General features: G+C 44.0%; 1 protein-coding gene and 1 long non-coding RNA gene across 12 annotated transcripts in view; one reads left to right on the forward strand and one right to left on the reverse strand.

The window, feature by feature from the left end:
* LOC142494976 (uncharacterized) overlaps nt 1-11365 on the reverse strand; it is a 28630-nt gene extending 17265 nt beyond the window's left edge. Inside the window, exon 1 of the long non-coding RNA XR_012801635.1 lies at nt 11192-11365. This is a non-coding gene — a long non-coding RNA (uncharacterized LOC142494976). The remainder of the gene's footprint in view (nt 1-11191) is intronic.
* KIF21A (kinesin family member 21A) overlaps nt 11096-20278 on the forward strand; it is a 152738-nt gene continuing 143555 nt past the window's right edge. For 8 of the 11 annotated variants that reach the window (XM_075599748.1, XM_075599753.1, XM_075599756.1 and 5 more), the window contains exon 1: nt 11411-11655. In XM_075599748.1, the coding sequence (XP_075455863.1) occupies nt 11612-11655 (44 nt within the window). In that variant the 5' untranslated portion in view covers nt 11411-11611. Of the gene's footprint in view, nt 11268-11409; nt 11656-20278 lie in introns of those variants that run through there. The other 3 variants (XM_075599749.1, XR_012801633.1, XM_075599755.1) reach the window with 3 other exon arrangements.

Below are 20278 nucleotides of genomic sequence, written 5' to 3' on the forward strand. Positions count from 1 at the left end.
GATTGAAGGTTCCTTCACGCATGCACACACTGTGGGGGATACCACCACTCAAAACATTGCTACAGGAAAGCCAGTAGTCACAGCCAGCTAGGACACAATGGCCCTCCCAAAGGTCCATGATGCTGTTGGACGCCAGCGTCAAGCTGATACAGAAGCTACAGTGAGAGTACCAACAGCAAAAAACAAAAACAGAAGGTCCCACAGGAACATGATCATTTTTGGGCATACAGATTGATGCAGTGGCCATGCAATCAAGGCTGGCCAAAGAATTATGTAACCAAACACTGAGCTCATTGCAAAAAAGCTTAGAAAGTTATGCTCAGGCAGATGCAGTCATTACTTGGCCTACTTAACTTTACATGCAGAGTAATACCCATGGGGAGAATCTACAGAAGATTACAAAAGGCTACAGCTGCCATAAATAGGCCCCAACAATGCATCAAAATGAGAAAGAATTGAGGGCAGATAAGGGTTTGGGAAGTTTTTCTGACACAGTTCAACAGCCAAGAACCAACTAGGTAGAGAACAGCCAAACAAACTACGAGTTAACATTGTTTATGAAAATAATAATACATTTTTTTTATATATATACATATAGATGTATATTACCAGATGATGGTCCAGTAAGGAGAGACAGCACACACGGGTTGAAATTTCAAAAGGTGTATTGAAACACAAAAAACAACGTTTCGGTTCCTGCAAACGGAACCTTCCTCAGGGTTGTACAGTGTTAGAATGAAGACCACTGTAACTTATACCCTCACCAGTGTACACAAATTATGCAATTATCAACCAATGAGAACAATTCTCAAAACCCCACGACGCATCAAGTGGTAGCTAAAACCCAATGTGCCAATTGCAATGCTTGTTCTTACTGTGTCACCTGAAAGAATAGCTCTGATAGGACAGTCAATATTTACAAAGACTCTGTTCAAATCGTAGCACCGCCTACCTTTAAAGCCTCATTACAAGCTGTTATTCTGTGCTTCTAATGCAGTGTAACCGGAGCCAGGAAGGCCAACATGGTACACATGGGACACCATATGGCATAAAATGCGCATGCGCGGCCTGTAGCGTCTCCTGTTGCCATGGAAGCCCGCCACGCTACACAAAGAAGAGCCTTATGAGCATGCGTGACTATCGGTACCATGTTTACTGCAATCGGGTATAGCGCGCGCAACCCGCAGCGTCCCTCATTGCCATGGTAACCCGTCCTGCTGAACGAAGGTTAACATATGCGCATGCGTGGCTAACGGCACCACAAAAAACAGGAGGCGGGATTGTATCATCCATAATATATGCGCATAACCAGAATGCGTCCCCAATGTCCATAGCAACCAAACCATTCCCCGTATAACATACAGCAGAAGACACAGATGACATGCCAGCATAATCACAATGATGGCTAAACATATCAGAAAAAAGGCCATGACCAGTATGAACACAATGCAATCTGCACATATACATCTTAAAAAACCCTATATCCGTGGGAATAAAATTAGAAAACAGGCTCCCCTTGTAAACATTAATATTGATGTAAACAAACATAACGTGCTGTTAAACTAGGAAACATATTATGCTAACATCAATTTCAGTCCCCCCTGTATGTCAAACCATATAATAAAGTACATTTATAATTGATATGGGATTTGTATCTATATGTTTTTCTATCCCTGCATATTTATGATATGTTGCATGGATAAAGATACAAGTATTAAATAATTGATGACCAGGAGAGGGCGAAACGTGGAAGCAAATAGCTGTGTCCAAATAAGTAATCTAAACAACACACAAAAGGAGCAATAAAAAGATAGATAGCCCACAGGGTAGGAACGAAAACCAAAGTGAAAAGACAGGGTGAAAACACGAGATATACAAAATAATCAATGAATGAAACGAAAAACAAAAAACAGAAACCCATACATGAACAACTGTTGGTTACAATATATCACTTCATAAAAAACAACCGAGTTTGAGGTCCTCATTTAGTCCATGAGGTGCCATTGTCTTAAGGTCATGAATGAATCCTGCTTCTTGTTGGAGTAAGAGTTAATACCTAAACTCCACCACCAGGTAGTGGCTGGATCTGGAAGATCGGCATACATCGCATGGTTGCCAGGGAGTGTCGAAGTAGTTTAAAATGACGTGCAACTGGTAGATATTTTAAATCTTCATCCACTATGTCACTTAGTAGTGCTTTTCTTATAGTTGAGCGATGTATTGCCATTCTCTCTTTCAACATCCGTGTAGTTTTGCCGATGTAGTGCAGTCCACATGGACATTTGATCATATAAACTACAAATTTAGATTCACAGTTGAGATGATGTTGAATTTTTATTCGAATACCACTACGTGGATGGTTGTATGTTTGACCAAGCTGCATAAACTGACAATTTATACATCCGTGACAGCGAAATGATCCAGTCTTCTTACTTAACCATGTTTTGCTAGGCACATACTTATTGATTGGATCTGCGTTAGTCAGCATATCTCCAAGTCTTGGTCCCCGACGATAACAAAACAGAGGAGGTTCAGTAAAGTACTTGCCTATCTTATTGTCATTTGACAAAATGTGCCAATGATTTTGGACACTGTCTTTGATGAAACCAGATGCTGTAGTGTGTGTACTTACTACTTTAAATTGTCCGGATTCATCTTTTTTGTTAGCGGATACCAAAAGTGTGCGTCTGTCAATCTCTCTTACTCTGGACATAGCATCATCAATGTCTGTCTTGTTGTAACCCCTTTCATAGAATTTTTCGTGCCATTGATGACAAGGCTTTTTCCACTTCCTCAGGGTCACTTGTTATTCTTTTGACTCTCAGAAGTTGTGAATAGGGTAAACCCTGTTTAAGAGGTGTTGGATGATGGCTTGATGCCTGTAATAAGGTGTTTTTATCAGTAGGTTTTAGGTAGACCCTAGTAGCGAGTATGCCATCAGCTTCATAGACCCGTGTCCAAAAAAGTAATTTCTTTGGAACTAAAACTCATAGTGAACCCGATTGTAGAAGAGATGGAATTCAGATAACACATGAACTCCAGTAAACTTGTTTCTGTACCATCCCATATGACGAAAATATCATCTATATAACGATAATATTTTCTAATAAATTGGGCATGGGGGGCATCATGTAATATATGCGTACAAATCCCAAGATGAACTGCGTGCCAGAACCTCGTGTAGAGGCAAGCACTTCCTGTTTGTCAGACCTCGCTGTGGCACCGAGTGAAAGTTTGCAACAGGCGCCTCTATCTCCAAATGCAGAGCGGTGATCCGTTCCTGGAGCTCAAGTATCCTTGAGAAAGTCACTTTCAGTGACGAAACGCGTTGGAACGTCGTTACGTAGACACGCAGTGAAGCAGCTACGCGGTGACGTGGTTACCGTCTGCGAGGAGCTCCAGGAACGGATCACCGCTCTGCATTTGGAGATAGAGGCGCCTGTTGCAAACTTTCACTCGGCGCCACAGCGCCGTCTGACAAACAGGAAGTGCTTGCCTCTACACAAGGTTCTGGCACGCAGTTCATCTTTGTGTGCCACGGGAGGGAGTTGGTATTTTCACCATCTGGAAACGTCATTGCCCTATTTGGAACCAGACCGTACGCAGAGGAGTCAAACACCGTGCTCCATCAGGTCTGAGAAGAGTACACCGGAATACCATTGAGAAGGAACATTCTCCTACTGGTGACTATAGCAATCCACTGGGCTGTCAGCAGCCATATTTACTGCTATTTATCCATTACCAGCCCCACTGTTCATCTTCCTTCACAATTTCCTGGTCACCTCGCTGTATTATACCCTCTGCATGTCACTCACGCATTGCTGCACACTGCAATTACTTGTTTTTTGACTGCTTTTTAACCACACCTATCTAACATTGGTCTATATGACTGCTCTGGTCATTTAATAAATTCCTACCATTATATATTATTATACGGAATTGGCGCTTCTTTTTGTTTTGTCTATGTAATTATCATTGTGGTCAGGCTTGACCACATAGAAGCTTGCCTCTTCCGTATAGACTGTTGCTATGCTGATACCAGTTCATCATCCACACAACCATCACTGATTATATAAATCATAAGTGTAGTATTCATCACTCACATTAGTATATTTTTTAAACATTTTTATGTTATTCACAACACTTTGCACATTTAACCCTTATCACTTACTAGCGCTACTATATGTTTTTATATATATATATATATATATATATATATACTAGCTGAGAGCCCCGGCGTTGCCCGGGATGTTTGTGGTGTGGGTGTGGCATTTGGGTGGGGAGTGGTCCACGCGGCCCATGTGCGGTGGTAGTGCTGCTGTGGCTGTACTGATGGTGATTGTATTGGTGTGCTGATTTGGGAGGGTTTGGTGCTGATGTGGGGGTGCGGATGTGGGTGTGCCGATGGGGGAGGTGCAAAGGTGGCGATGTGTGGGTGCTGATGGTGTTGATGGGGGCTGGGAATGGTGGGGAGGCGAGAATGCCAGTGTGCTGGGGGGGCATACCGGTGTGCTGATGTGGTGGTGCTGGGGTGTGTGTGTGTATACATGTTTGTGTGTATACATTGTATGTGTGTGTGTATACATGTGTGTGTGTGTGTATGTGTACGTGTGTGTGTATACACGTGTGTGTGTATACACGTATGTGTGTGTATACACATGTGTGTGTGTATACACGTGTGTGTGTGTATACACGTGTGTGTGTGTGTGTATACACGTGTGTGTATACACGTGTGTGTGTGTATACACGTGTGTGTGTATACACGTGTGTGTGTGTATACACGTGTGTGTATACACGTGTGTATGTATATATTGTGTGTGTGTATACGTGTGTGTGTATACACATGTGTGTGTATACACGTGTATACATGTTTGTGTGTGTGTATACATGTTTGTGTGTATACATTGTATGTGTGTGTGTGTATAAGTGTGTGTGTGTGTGTGTGTGTGTATACATGTGTGTGTGTGTGTATACATGTGTATGTGTGTATACATGTGTGTGTGTGTATACATGTGTGTGTATATACATGTGTGTGTATATACATGTGTGTGTATATACATGTGTGTGTATACACATGTGTGTGTGTACACATGTGTGTGTGTGTGTACACATGTGTGTGTACACATGTGTGTGTATACACATGTGTGTGTGTATACACATGTGTGTGTATACACATGTGTGTGTGTATACACGTGTGTGTGTGTATACACGTGTGTGTGTGTGTGTATACACGTGTGTGTGTGTGTGTGTATACACGTGTGTGTGTGTGTGTGTATACATGTGTGTGTGTGTATACATGTGTGTGTGTGTATACATGTGTGTGTGTGTATACATGTGTGTGTATACATGTATGTGTATACATGTGTGTGTGTATACATTATGTGTATGTATACCTGTGTGTATACGTGTGTGAGTGTATACGTGTGTGTGTATGTGTACATGTGTGTGTGTATGTCTCCATGTGTGTGTGTGTGTATGTCTCCATGTGTGTGTGTGTATGTCTCCATGTGTGTGTGTACGTGTACATGTGTGTGAGTATACGTGTACATGTGTGTGTGTGTACGTGTCTACGTGTACATGTGTGTGTGTGTGTGTGTGTGTGTATGTGTCTACGTGTACATGTGTGTGTGTGTCTACGTGTACATGTGTGTGTGTCTACGTGTACGTGTGTGTGTGTCTACGTGCGTGTGTGTACGTGTGTGTACGTGTGTGTGTGTGTGTGTGTACGTGTGTGTCTACGTGTGTGTCTATGTGTGTGTGTCTACGTGTGTGTGTTTGTGTCTACGTGTGTGTGTTTGTGTATACGTGTGTGTGTGTATACGTGTGTGTGTGTCTACGTCTGTGTGTGTGTGTGTGTCTACGTGTGTGTGTGTGTGTCTACGTGTGTGTGTGTCTGTGTCCCTGTGTGTCCTTTGGCCCGTGACTCCACCTCAGGGAAGGGGGGGGGGTGGGGGGGGAGGTGGTGGGAAGGGGGGGGGGTGGGGGGGAGGTGGTGGGAAGGAGGGGGGTGGGGGGGAAGGGGAGGTGGGGGGGAGGTGGTGGGAAGGGGAGGGGGTGGGGGGGAGGTGGTGGGAAGGGGGTGGGGTGAGGGGAAGGGGGGGGAGGTGGTGGGGAGTTGGGAAGGGGGGTGGGGGAGGTGGGAAGGGGGGTGGAGGTGGTGAGGAGGTGGTGGGAGGTTGTAAGGGGGGAGTGAAGGGAAGGTGAAGGGGGGGTGAAGGTGGGGGTGGAGGGGAGGTGAAGGGTGGGGGTGGAGGGGAGGTGAAGGGTGGGGGTGGAGGGGAGGTGAAGGGGGGGGGTGGAGGGGAGGTGAAGGGGGGGGTGGAGGGGAGGTGAAGGGGGGGGGGTGGAGGGTAGGTGAGGGGGGGGAGTGGAGGGGAGGTGAAGGGGGGGGTGGAGGGGAGGTGAAGGGGGGGTGGAGGGGAGGTGAAGGGGGGGTGGAGGGGAGGTGAAGGGGGGTGGGGGGGGGGTGAAGGGGAGGTGGGGGGGGGTGAAGGGGAGGTGGGGGGGGGTGAAGGGGAGGTGGGGGGGTGAAGGGGAGGTGAAGGGGGGTGGAGGTGAAGGGGGGGTGGAGGGGAGGTGAAGGGGGGGTGGAGGGAGGTGGAAGGGAAGGGAAGTGGAGTGAGGGGAGGTGAGGGGTGGGTGAGGTGAAGGGGGGTGAGGGGAGGTGAAGGGGGGTGAGGGGAGGTGAAGGCCGCTCCCTCACCCGTCCGGCCGCTCACTCACCCGTCCGGCAGCTCCCTCACCCGTCCGGCCGCTCCCACGTGGATCTGAGGCGGGAGGCAGCTTGTTGTGGCCGCTCCCCCGCTGTGTCCCGGGCGCTCGCTCGCTCCGCTGACTGTAGCGGCGCCGGGGGGGGGGGGGGGGTGGTGGAGGGGAGGTGATTTGAAGGGGGGTGAGGGGTGGGTGAAGGCCGCTCACTCACCCGTCCGGCCGCTCCCACGTGGAACTGAGGCGGGAGGCAGCTTGTTGTGGCCGCTCCCCCGCTGTGTCCCGGGCACTCGCTCCTCCGCTCACTGTAGCGGCGCCGGGGGGGGGGGGGGTGTTTGAAAGCGCGGGAGACACGGGGAGAGGAGGACGTGCGCGCGGGTGTGGAGGCTGATTTCGGGGAGGAAGAGGCGGAGGCGGGTATGTGAGCCCCCCCCCCCCCCCGGGTTATACAATGCTGCTAATGTACACCCCCCCCCCCCCCTACTGTGTGTGTGTGTGTGTGTGTGTCCCTGTGTGTGTGTTTGTGTCCCTGTGTGTGTGTTTGTGTCCCTGTGTGTCCTTTGGGCCGTCACTCCGCCTCAGGCCAATGAGAGGTGTGCGGGGGCGGCCCAAGGGACCAATGAGATTTCCCCTAGGGACACCGGACATCCAGCAGGCAGGCAGGCTGGCATGCATGCATGCAGGCAGGCATACAGTGCTTTCACTAATATAGTATAAGATATACATATACATATATACACACATATACACACACACACACACACACACACACACACACACACACACACACACACACACACACACACACGGGTCTGGAAATAATTGGACACTGATATAAGTTTTGTTATTTCAGCTGTGTACCAAAATAAATTCAAGTTACAGTTAAATAATGAATATGGGCTTAAAGTGCAGTCTATCAGCTTTAATTTGACGATATTCACATTCAAATTGGAGGAAGGGTTTAGGAATTACATCTCTTTAATATGTAGTCCCCTCTTTTTTAAGGGACCAAAAGTAATTGGACAATTGACTCAAAAGCTGTTTCATGGACAGGTGTGGGCTATTCCTTCGTTATTTCATCATAAATAAAGCAGGTAAAAGGTCTGGAGTTGATTCCAGGTGTGGCATTCGCATTTGGAAACTGTTGCTGTGAACCCACAACATGCAATCAAAGGAGCTCTCAATGCAAGTGAAACATGGCATCCTTAGGCTGCAAAAAAAAGAAAAGAAAATCCATCAGAGAGATAGCAGGAACATTAACAGTTTAGTACATTCTGGAAAAAAAAAAAAAAAAGAACGCACCGGTGAGCTCTGCAACACAAAAAGGCCTGGACGTCCACGGAAGACAACAGTGGTGGATGATCGTAGGATCCTTTCCTTGGTATTGTATTGTATGTCTTTATTTATATAGCGCCAAAAGTGTACTCAGCGCTTCAAAAAGAATACAGTACAGGGAATTATAATGATACAATAAGTGCAGCAAAAATCAGACAATGGAAAAGGAAAACCCTGCCCCGAAGAGATTACAATCCAATACCTTCACAATGGGAAAAAAAAAACCCTTCACAACATCCATTCACGTGAAGAACATTCTCCAGGAGGTAGGCATATCATTATCCAAGTCTACCATAAAGAGAAGACTTCACAAGAGGAAATACAAAGGGTTCACCACAAGATGCAAACCATTCATAAGTCTCAAGAATAGAAAGGCCAGATTAGACTTTGCCAAACAATATCTAAAAAAGCCAGCCCAGTTCTGGAATAGCATTCTTTAGACAGATGAAACTAAGATCAACCTGTACCAGAATGATGGGAAGACAAAAGTATTGAGTCTTGGAGTGGCTCATGATCCGAAGCATACCTCATCATCTGTAAAACACGGTGGAGGCAGTGTGATGGCATGGGCATGCATGGTTTACAATGGCACTGGGTCACCAGTGTTTATTGATGATGTGACAGAAGACAGAAGCAGCCGGATGAATTCTGAAGTGTATAGGGATATATTGTCTGCTCAGATTCAGCCAAATTCAGCGAAGTTGATTGGACGGCGCTTCACTTTACAGATGGACAATGACCCAAAACATACTGCAAAAGCAGCCCAGGAGTTTAAGGCTAAGTGGAATATTCTGCAATGGCTGAGTCAATCACCTGATCTCAACCCGATCGAGCATGCGTTTCACTTGCTGAAGACAAAACTTAAGGCAGAAAGACCCACGAACAAACAACAACTGAAGACAGCTGCAATAAAGGCCTGGCAAAGTATCACAAAGGAGGAAACCCAGCGTTTGATGATGTCCATGCGTTTCAGACTTGAAGCAGTCATTGCCTGCAAAGGATTCTCGACAAAGTATTAAAAATAAACATTTTATTTATGGTTGTATTAATTTGCCCAATTACATTTGAGCCCCTGAAATAAGGGGACTGTGTATGAAAATGGTTGCAATTCCTAAATCTTTCATACAATATTTTTGTTCAACCCCTTGAATTAAAGCTGAAAGTCTGCACTTCTATTGCATCTCCGCTGTTTCATTTCAAATCCATTGTGGTGGCGTAAAGAGCCAAAATTATGAAAATTGTGTCAGTGTCCAATTATTTCCGGACCTAACTGTATATACACACACTAAAATAAATGTTAAGACGTTTACCCAGAAAGTGTTTGTAAATGGCTTTTAGTTCACTTTGATACTACCTGAAATGTGTATACAACAGACAGTGAAGCCCAATGCTACATCCAACATGACAGAAATACACAGTAAATACTTATATACTGAAATTGTACATTTAAGGTCCCTAACCACTATGCTACAAAGACATTTTCCTTATGCTTATTACTGAAATTGTACTGATCCTCCCAACCTCAGGGGACTTTAGAATGTGACCCTCTGTATCAGATAAGCAAACATTGATTATGGGGGTAGTTATTGCTTTATAACAAGCAACCATTAAGATCTCATTCTGTTTTCAACTCCAGTCGAAGACTCCCCAACACGGGTAATGTTTTCAGAATATTCCAGCTTCAGCACAGATGTCTTAATCAGTAGCCCAGTTGAAGACTGAGCCACCTGTGCTGAAGCAGGGATATTCAGAAAACTTGACCTGTGTTGGGGAGGTATTGAGGACTGCAGTTGAGAACCTGTTAACCAATTGTTTAGCTAACGCAGCAACTATGCAGGAGCTTTTGTAGATGGCTTTTTAACTTCCAACAAAAATAAACTCAACACAATTAGCAACACATGAAATATCTTTGAGTGCCACCTCATACAGTGTGACCTTAATGTATATTCCATGTGTAGCAGGGTATCCCCTGGCTACTATTCTACCCAATGGGCTGGCAGTAAACCCTGGCATTCACAGGGTTGTCAGTAGTTGGTATGGGGTTTTCCCCTTCACCTTTGGTATTGCACTTAACAGCAGAGGGTGGCACATCCTGTTGTAGTTGGGACAATGGGATGCCCGCCTTCTGGCTGTACTGAGGGGCAGGACCGCCCTAAATGTGGTGGTTGTTCCTTCCCCCTGAGGAAGGAAGGTCACGTCTGGAAGCCTGAGATTGGGGCCTACCCATGTGCTCTTCCCTGCGGGGAGGAGTGAGTGTAATTATACCTCTGCCTCCACTAGGGAGGTGGGGAAGAGCTAGGACGGCTGCGGGTGCTCTTGGCCGGTAGTGATGGTCCAGGGACCATCTCCAGTGATAGCTGTGAGCCAAGAGACAGTATCCGGCAGACGACTGCCGAGTAGCTGTGTATTACTACAAAGGCTGTAGTAATAAACCGATCCTGTTTGCAATATACCTCCAGCCTGGTGTGTGGTCTAACTGGGGGGAGAGTTACAGTTCTACCGTGGGAGATCATCTCCATATATTCCTGGAGCCTGCGGCAGATGGAGGCGCTGCACTGCTAAGTATTATCTGGGGCCCCAGGAGCCTGTTCCTGTGTTAACCTGTCCTACTCCACCAGCAGAAAAAAGGGGTCGCCACACACTTAATGAGATACATCAAATAATTATGCAAATTAGCCTAACAAAATGCATTCACACAAATGGAGAATTGGATGAAAAATCGTGGAGCACAAATCAGTGTAAAAAAAATGGAATAATGAAAACTATGGTTTAAACCAACAACAAAAAAGTAGAGATGAGGTAAGCTATTCTAACAAAACACTCTGTCTTGTCACCCACTCCCCCAAACAAGCCTCTTAGAGCTATCATTACAAATGATTGTCTTTACATGCCCTGCACTAACCCATTCCCTGGCCGGATAATTAGCACAGCCTCCTCCCTAGCTGGGTGCTGCATTGCAGGTTGAGTATGTGGGCGGGGTTGATTGACGTCCAGGTGGGAGGGGGCAACCCACGTGCCAATCCCTCGGCGGCCATCTTTCATAGGGGCAACGCGCCCGAAGTTACGCAAGACGGGGGAATGACCGAGGGGGTTAACTTTCCACGAGAAACATATGCAGAGCATTCAACAGAAGTAAGCGTCACTTTACCTAGCGCTCAGAGGAAGACACGGCTGTGTACTTGGACTCAGCAGAAGAATTATCCTTGCTGCCATAGCGGCCCGAGGTAAAAAAAAATAAAAATGCTAGGGACGAGGAAACGCGGTGACGCAGTTAGTTAAAAACCGGTCGTCACGGGGGCGGACCCTGTCTGGACGGAGACAAGGGGCGGGGTCACGTGACGAAGGAAAGGGGGCGTGGACTACATCTCTTGCTTTTGCCGGCTGCCTTTGACGTCCAATTGATTCTGTCCCGTCCCCCCCCCCCCCCTCTCCCCACATCCCAGGTCCCATCACACGGAGAGAATGGCCCGGGGCTGACCGGACCACACGTTACATGGAAGCCACAGCGGGGAGGTGAGGCGCAGCGACCAGGCGAGGATACCAGCCTCGGTAACAAGCTGCCGCCGTCATGTCGGGCACGCAGGATGAGAGCTCGGTGCGGGTCGCTCTCAGGTAAGGGCCCCGCTATGTCACCCTCCCTGTGTCCGGAATCGGGTGTCAGGCCGGGGGAGGGATTGTTGTGTGAAGGTGCCTGGTGGGGGGGAAGCATTAGCCGGTGCTGTGAGAAGCCGCCTGGGTGCGCCTGTGATGGGACAGAGAGATCCACGGGGGGTTACATTGGGGGTTACATTGCACCTGTCATAGCAGGGCCGCGACCTCCTGACCAGCGCTGGGGGCTTCACACCTGCTGCCCTTGCCTGCCCCTTCACCTTTCCATAGCTGCAGCCCATTGCACTGCACCTGTCAGGGCATGAACTGTAGTCGTGTTGGGGATGTGAGGTCTTTTCCACCTGTCAAGCCTGAGGCTTTGTTGCATTGTATATGTAATTGTTTGGGATTCATTGTAATTTAATGTCTGGGGAGTAAGACATTGACTGCCACCTATTGCTTTGCACCTTGCAGATTAACTTTATGGACTTAACACCCACTCCTTTCGTCTGTGGAAGTTATCCACCGCAGTGCACCTGCCATGATCAGGGTTTAACCTTCACACAGGAGTTGTCTTTTGGGATGGGGGTGCTGTCCATATAAAATCAGTAATATACATACATTATCCTAATATAACAATGTATAAACCCAGGGGGAGGGGTGCAGCACCCCTACTTCCAGCCCCCTTGCCTTCATCCTACCATTGCAAAATTACGCTTTATTTTCATTGCCTTGCACTTACCATGTTTAAGGAATAACCACAAAGCTTTCATTGCTGGGGTCTTCAAGCTATTGCTTTGCACCTGCCTTACCCAGTTGTTATAATTAACATTTTATTGCTGTTGGTCTGTTAGTCTGCAAGCAGATTCCTTACACCTTCTGTGTTTATGGTGGACCTTTTGTAACCTATACCCTGGCCTTTGCCAAACAAAGTGTGTTACTAACCCATTTAGCAATGTACATCAGCAATTCTGACTGCAAGCTACAACATCTATACTATGTCTCATCAACAGGTTGTTCCAAGTACAAATAGATCTTACACCTCCATACATACAGTATTCAATAATCTGATTTGGTATTCACACTTTATGGTAAACTCACCCAACAAATGTAATACTTTTTTACTTATGTTTTATATGAGCAGTAGTGCTGCTTGGTGTGACCATTGAGTATGGTTCAGGCCCCGGGTCTTTTGCACCCTGCTCTAAACAAAATTCAGAAGTGATATTTTGCCTTCTGAACACTGCCTTAATTTGTATTCCTTTTGATTTCTATTACTGTGCAATAAGTAGAATGCTTAGTGCAATAGCAAACCAATGTAATTATATTACATTTCCATACAGAGATACATTTCAGTGTTAGGTTTGTTTCACACTGAGCTGCCTTTTGTTGCATAAGCCATACATTTACAACTTTAGTTGTGGTAACTTTTATCTTATTGGCATGAAAGTTCTCCAAATATATTGTGTGTGCTTTCCACACCACCATCATTTTTTTGTCCAGGGAATACACTTTGATGGTTTTGGGAGGGGGAGGGGTGTGGGGGGGGGGGGAGAGATTTGGACCTCATCCATTATACTGTAGTCGCATCACTGAAGTAAATGGTATTATGCAAATGAGTTGGTTTAGTGAAACAGTCATTGTATTGCATCCTCTGCATTACATAGAGCAACTGCAGTAAATATTTGCATGAAAGTCCCTAACCCAGTTGTGGCACCTGGCGTACAATGGGTCACTTAGGATCACCGCTCTGAGGATTGGAATATGCATAGAATGTGTTTTACAGTGAAAAGTTGTCTTATGCTATAGTAAGCGACCCCCAAAGTGACTTGTACAAGGTCTCAATTCCATGTAGGTTTCCTACTTTTTCATGCATTAAGATGCTCTTCCCATGTTTTTGTAGACCCTACTGGAATAACATCAGCAATAAACTCACTATGGGGGTTTGTGAGATGTTACTTTATATACTTGCTGTAAGGTATTGTAGAAGGTGAACTGGGATATTATATAATATATTTTGCACGGTAAAGAGATAGTTTCTGCATGAAAACTTGGTGCAGTAATGCGTTAAATTACAAGGATATCTGGGTTAAATTATTCATGTGTTGTCCGAGAACAAACCATAGTAATCTTCTAGATGTTCATGGAAAATTGCATAGTCACTGTAGACATCACTGAAACATTAATGAGCGGTTTTCAACAGTAGAGCTCTGAAGCTTTGTTTTTGTAGGCCTCCTGTCATTTTCATATTTACTTGGTAAGATATTTAAGCATCAACAGCTGACAATATCATCATATTAATTTATGAAATGTGTAATATGTGACACTATTAATATCAAATACATATTTGTTGATGGCTTTTAATCCCTACTCCCCTCTGGCAGTGAAAGAGTTAATTAATATTCTCTACTGAGAAACTTGATTTTTTGTTGCATTCTAAACATCTGTTTTTCTTCGTGTTTTTGCAAGTATTATTGTGGCTTTGATCTCACTATAAAATTTGCAGTCATTTAGTGAGTAAATGGAAACAATGTATAATATTTTTAAGGCAAAGAAGTGTGGGTAGCAGTGTTGGTCCTTTCTTCAATGTAGTATCAAAGGAGGGAGAAGGAGTAGGTGATATACCTGTTTTATTGGACCAACAAGTAGTTGATTTGTTACAAGCTTCCGAACCTCCTCGGGGTCCAGACCCTAAGGCTGAGGCTATACTAGGCGCGCATGGCTATTTGTGGCCATGGGGGAGATGCGACAGGGAGGCGTGGCCGTGACATCAGAGAGCTGGTTCGCCCTTATTGGCTTAACTGCTCATGTGACTGGGCCGTCACTCGATAAAATCAAATAATGTTGTTGCCGACAAAGCGGCCGCGCCGTCGCTCTCGCCCAAGCGTGCTCTATGGCAGTCCTTATTGAGGTATAGCCTTTTGTTGCGGTTGCTTTCACGAGGGCCGCAGCCTAAGAGGTTCGTAAGCTTGAAAAAGAACTACGTGTTATCCAATAAAAAGTATCATGCCACCTACTCCTTCTCCCTCCTTTTTGTTCCTAATATTTTTAAGATTTAAGAACGTTTTGGTGGTAGCAGGGTGGGGTTAAGTTACAGAATATTTGCTTTGGTCACCTAATGCCTTGCTTGCTCTCTTTTCTTTCCTTTTTTTTTTTTTTTTTTTTTTCCCCTCCCCAGCATTTTTTTAAAATACAATTTTTAGACTAGGTTTTCCGGGTAGCATATTTGTTAAATACATTTGAAAGGGAACTGCTCTTTTAAACCTAATTGGTTATGCAGAATCAGCATGGCAATACTTGTAATGTTTGGTGTCTACAAAGGTGGACTGCTGACATTCTTGACAGGAAATACTGTAGTAGGCTGTTGTGAAGAGGCATTTGCTCTGCTCTTTACTCCGAACATTGACTTTGCTAGTTAATTATTGCACACAGAGCAGCTTCAGTGCTGATGCTGACAGGACCAAAGTAAATTCACCAAGGTCACTCATTGCAGGCATCACATTCAGGCCTCTTATTTTACATTCCATTGCCTCAGTTGAGACACCGGATTTTCTAAGTAGATTCCTTTTAAACTAGAAAATAAAGGACATTTAGTTGAAAATGACCAGAATATATGAATGCACTGAGGGACATAAAGGGATATTATCATGGCATGCAATTTGTGGCTTGCTCTGTTTTTTTTTTTTTGCCATAGATTTATTGGAACCACATCATATAACAGATCCACCCACTGTCGGGTATATCCTGTGGTTTTCTTGTGATGCTTGGCAGCATTTCTTTGTATTTGAAATGCAGATCTAGAATGTGATGAAACAGGATAGATGTTTTGTAATCAATATTCATCTTTAGGTTTCTGCTGCAAACACCCCGCCTACACGAACATGCTGCAGCAGGTTCCTGTTAAATCTTTGAAATTATCTCCAGGCAAAGAGATCACAAATTTGTAAAGATTGCTTAAAAAAACAAAAACAAACCTGAAATAAGGCGTGTTCTAGTATTTCATGCCACTCAATTGATATTCATGTGCATGCATGTTTGTGTAATGGGAGGGACCCCTATTTTTGGTTAACTGTTAACCACCTGCTCAACTTCAATTCTTCAAAATTCAGTACTAAGATCTCTGTAAATAGTTACATTTCACTTAGAAGAAATTTGTGTTATATGTAGTTTAAAAGTGCACCTTGGAACATATGTCACAAGTTTATATTATTTATCTTTGCTTTATGGTTCACTGTCACATGGTGTCTTAATAAACACAGTGTCTAAATGTTAGACCAAAAAGTTACAATTTTCTGCAAATCTTTTATTTATTTTTTAATATGTAGCACTCCAGAGGTGTGTCTATCTTCTGTATATGTTAACATCAGTTAAAGGAATGTTTTCCCTGCTTGTTAAAATAGAAATAAAAATGTTTTGAATATTATTATTTTTTCCTTTTCGTGGAGACCTCCCTCTGAAACTTTTTTTTTTCTTCTCTTTACATTAAGGCTTAAAATAAATCAGACCAAATAATAACCAGACGGATTTTGCATGTGATGGTTACTGTTCTATTCTAGTGAAAGTGTGCATGCCTCCGCAAAGCAAATAAGCTTTCACAACCCTTTCATTCTATAATGTGCTTTTAGTAGTCTCTAAATTCTAGAAAGCTGTTTTACATAGTATTAATCATAATATTCTTTCACTGTGAAATAAAGGTTTATATGACCCCCAAGGAGGATCAGAAAAGATCATACTAATTGCACTCACTGAGGGAATGTATAATAATAATAGCATGTTCTTGTATAGCGTTACTAGTTTGACGTAGCGCTTTACAGAGACATTTTGCAGGCACAGGTCCCTGCCCCGTAGAGCTTACAATCTGTTTTTCGTGCTTGAGGCACAGGGAGATAAAGTGACTTGCCCAAGGTCACAAGGAGCCGACACCGGGAATTGAACCAGGCTCCCCTGCTTCAAACTCCGTGCCAGTTAGTGTCTTTACTCGCTGAGCCACTCCTTCTCTACATGTGAGTCCAAGAGATAAGTGTCTCTGCCACAGATCTCTTGGACTCACATGGTGCCTTTCTATACATTCCCTCAGCTAGTGCAATTAGTAGGATCTTTTCTGGGGTCATGTTTGTTAATTTAGATTCTGTTTTCCTACATGCACCCTGCGTGTTCATATTCCGTCATATGGTTGAACACATTTGGGTTAGGTGAGCGGTAGGGTCACCAATAATTGTTTGGAGAAATAAGGATTTGGCAAGTTTCCTCTGTTGGCTAACTGAGAATTAGTCCATTTCTAGTTGCACCATTTCCTCAATGACAGAAGAGTAACGTTGTTGCCCAAGTTGTCTCTTCTTATTTCTGCTGACCGATACTGTATTCTTCCCTCCTACATACATTTCCTCTATTACTAAAACATGGGCATAATCTCCCCCTTGTGAACTCTACTCCCTTTTCATATTCTTAATGCTGAAATCTATCTACTTTCTTTATACAGTAAATTACCATATCCCAGTGAATGCCAATAGAGTATTGAGAGCTCCAAAATCCCAAAATCCCCATATAGGCTCTGTATCGTCATCTCAATGCCCTTTCAATAAAACTGCCATTGTACAGTAGGAGCCATAGACTATTTTAAACAATTTGCAGTTTGCTTGATCCAGGGCCTTGTGACGATTGCTTTGCTCCATGAACGGAGTTGCAGTGATCAAAAAGATACAGGGAACAACATTGACAGTGTTGTTATCTCATGTCCGAGACAGAACTTGCCTCTTCAGACGGTCAACCAGTAGGAGGCATTCAGAAAACCACATGTTAATATTTGAGCACGTTGGCAAGGTTGACCCTGAACATATATACACCTGCAGTGGCTGCCAGGTTCAGTATTGAAGAGGATTTTTGGGGATTCTTTGGCACAGCATTCAATTGTTAATGATTTTTTTTCTCTCATGTCACTGGGATTTAAGTCCATTGTACACATACAATTTTAGTGACGTGACCAACATAACTAGGATGTGATGCGGACTTTAAATCTTTCACCCACTTGAAAATTGACAACTCTTTGTTTAAAATTAAGTGGAGCTGTAGCACTCATTCCATGACCACCAAACAGGTAGTGTTCTATACTTTGCAATGTACAACTGTTGATTCCAGAACAGTGTTGTGTTACTGTTCTTTCAAAAAACTAAAACAATGGAAGCATTAAAAAAAATACAAAAACATTCGTTTTTTTTTTTTAAACTCTCTATTTCTCTTTGCAAATCCATAAAAGAAATTTAATCACACAGGTTTCTGTTAAGTTTTATAAGCGTAGTAACAAATGAGGAAGAGGGAGTAGGTGGTATGATTAACTACTTTTTGGTCCAATCAAAAAGGTATGTATATAATCTTTCAAACCTCTCGGGGTCCTTCATCAGGTATGGCAGAAATACAGAAACACATTTATGATATACAGTGTTTTGTAAGAGGGATATGTGGTTGCTATGGGTGTTCAGAGAAAGTGGGAAATAAGATAAGGTAGAAACAGGTAGCCTAGTGTTAAAATGAACAGTAGAAATATAATGGGCTTTACTCTATTGAAATGCAAAAGCGGCCTAGACCAGCACTGTTCAAATTTTTTCAGCTGCGGTCCCCTTCCTGGGAGCCGCAGCGTTCGCGCCGCCCCTCCCCCGATGGCACAGTTTCAAAGGACGTTGCTGGTCACGTCACGTGACCCCGTTGCCATGGCAACGCGTCGCCGAAGACCTCGCTGCCAGTAGGTAAGTGAGGTTAGAGGCCTCACGCCTCCCCTGGCATTAAATGCCTAGGGGAAGAGCACGGGGCTTCTGTAACAGCCCGTGCCCCCCAGTTTGTGCACCTGTGGCCTAGACAGATTAGTGGAGGTAGTGGAATAGGACAGGGAAGTGTATGTGTATACAAATCTATCTATATATAAACCCACTATAACTACAGTATTTTAATGTCTGGCTATCTATGTAAAGTGTGAATACTGCATATTAACATGCATACACATATGGTATATAATTGCATATTACTCATATATTTCATTTATAAGAAGAAAGCAAAATTATTTTAAAAATGATTAAAAATGCTAAAAAATAAAAAAAATCTGAGTATGCATACAGATGTCTGGATTGCTATATCACCTCATCCATGCTGATGGCGCGTTTGCTTGCGTGATCAAACACATTATGGGTAATGTGATCGTGTATAGTGTGTGCGCACGTGAGCGTTACCCAGAGAGCAGCTTGAGGAGGCAAATTATTTTGTATTTGCCGCGCGATGGCTGGGTCACGTGAGCGCTTTGCCCAATCAGACTGAACTAGCTCCTTGATGTCACGGCCACGCCCCGCGCGCAACAGCACATTTCTACATGGCCAGGAATCGCCCCAGCTTCATCAGCGTGTGACATCACGGCGTTCGAGTGAGCGAGCATTCAGCATGGACGTGGCCTATGAATCAAGAGTGAAGCACAGTTGAAAGCCTAAACAGTGCTGTTGGGGAAGATATCTCTTGCCCTCCCTCCCCCCTCCATAACCTAAGTCGGGAAGTACTGGAACTGAGCCATGCAATGTGCAACACTACTGGATCCCCAGCTCCTGAGTATTATTTATTATTGTTATTTCTTAATAATGTACTAGCATATTCCACAGTGCAGTATATTGTTGGAGAATGAATACAATAACCACACAATTACAATATTTGCATCTGCTGCGGTAGGTAAGTAAGTTTATTTGCTGGTTGGAAATCTATAAGTTCTGATGACATTCAGACTGGAAGAAGACTGAACCACAGGGGGAGGGGAGCTAAAAATAGTAGGATGCATCACCTGATTTGAAATAATGGTTTAAAAAAAAAAAAACAAGCTGCATCTGTATGGTTTTATTTATTTTAAGATATGTCATACATTGTAAAGACTATTTCTTAATATATAGATTGTGTACGGAAAAGATCTGCATCATTTTCAAAGCTCTCTACACTGTAGTTTCATCTATGAACTCTTGTTGGGCCATTAAAAATACCACAACCTACACTTCTGCAGGAAAAATACAAGATTTGATAACTCATTATGCCCCTGCTTGTCTCTTGCGCTCTGTTCATAACTGTTTCCTTTCCACCCCTTTCAGCTCTACGGCTCTCTCATCTTAAACCTTTTGCATACACTGTCCCTTACCTATGGAACTCCCTCACACTTGGTATGTGCCAATCACCTTCTCTCCCCACCTTTTTAAGTCAAACCTTAAAACATGCCTCTTAAATTAAGCATTTCAATAGACTAATAAACTCATGGCTACTGTCACCCACCCACCTTTTCTCCCAATAACCATTGTGGCCCCAAGCACTGCCACCAACTGCACTTGCTCCCTTTCCTGCTATCTCCAAGTCTCCCAACATACCACTTAGATTGTAAACTCTCCAGGGAAGGGATCTCCTTTCAAATTGTATGATTTTGTTTGTTACACTTATTGTATTATAATTCCCTGCACTGTCTCTTTGGTAAAGCGCCAAGTACACTGTGGGCTCTAATTAAATAAAGATATACAATACGACTTCAAGAACTTAGAATCACAATTTTGTTGTAATAAACTTGGTCATTGTTTATAATCTTTAATAGTGCAGAGTATTTATTTTCAAGTGGTATGGTGAAAAATATGTTGGTGTGACA

This window comes from Ascaphus truei, chromosome 5 (genome assembly GCF_040206685.1).
Source record: "Ascaphus truei isolate aAscTru1 chromosome 5, aAscTru1.hap1, whole genome shotgun sequence".
Classification (NCBI taxonomy): domain Eukaryota; kingdom Metazoa; phylum Chordata; class Amphibia; order Anura; family Ascaphidae; genus Ascaphus; species Ascaphus truei.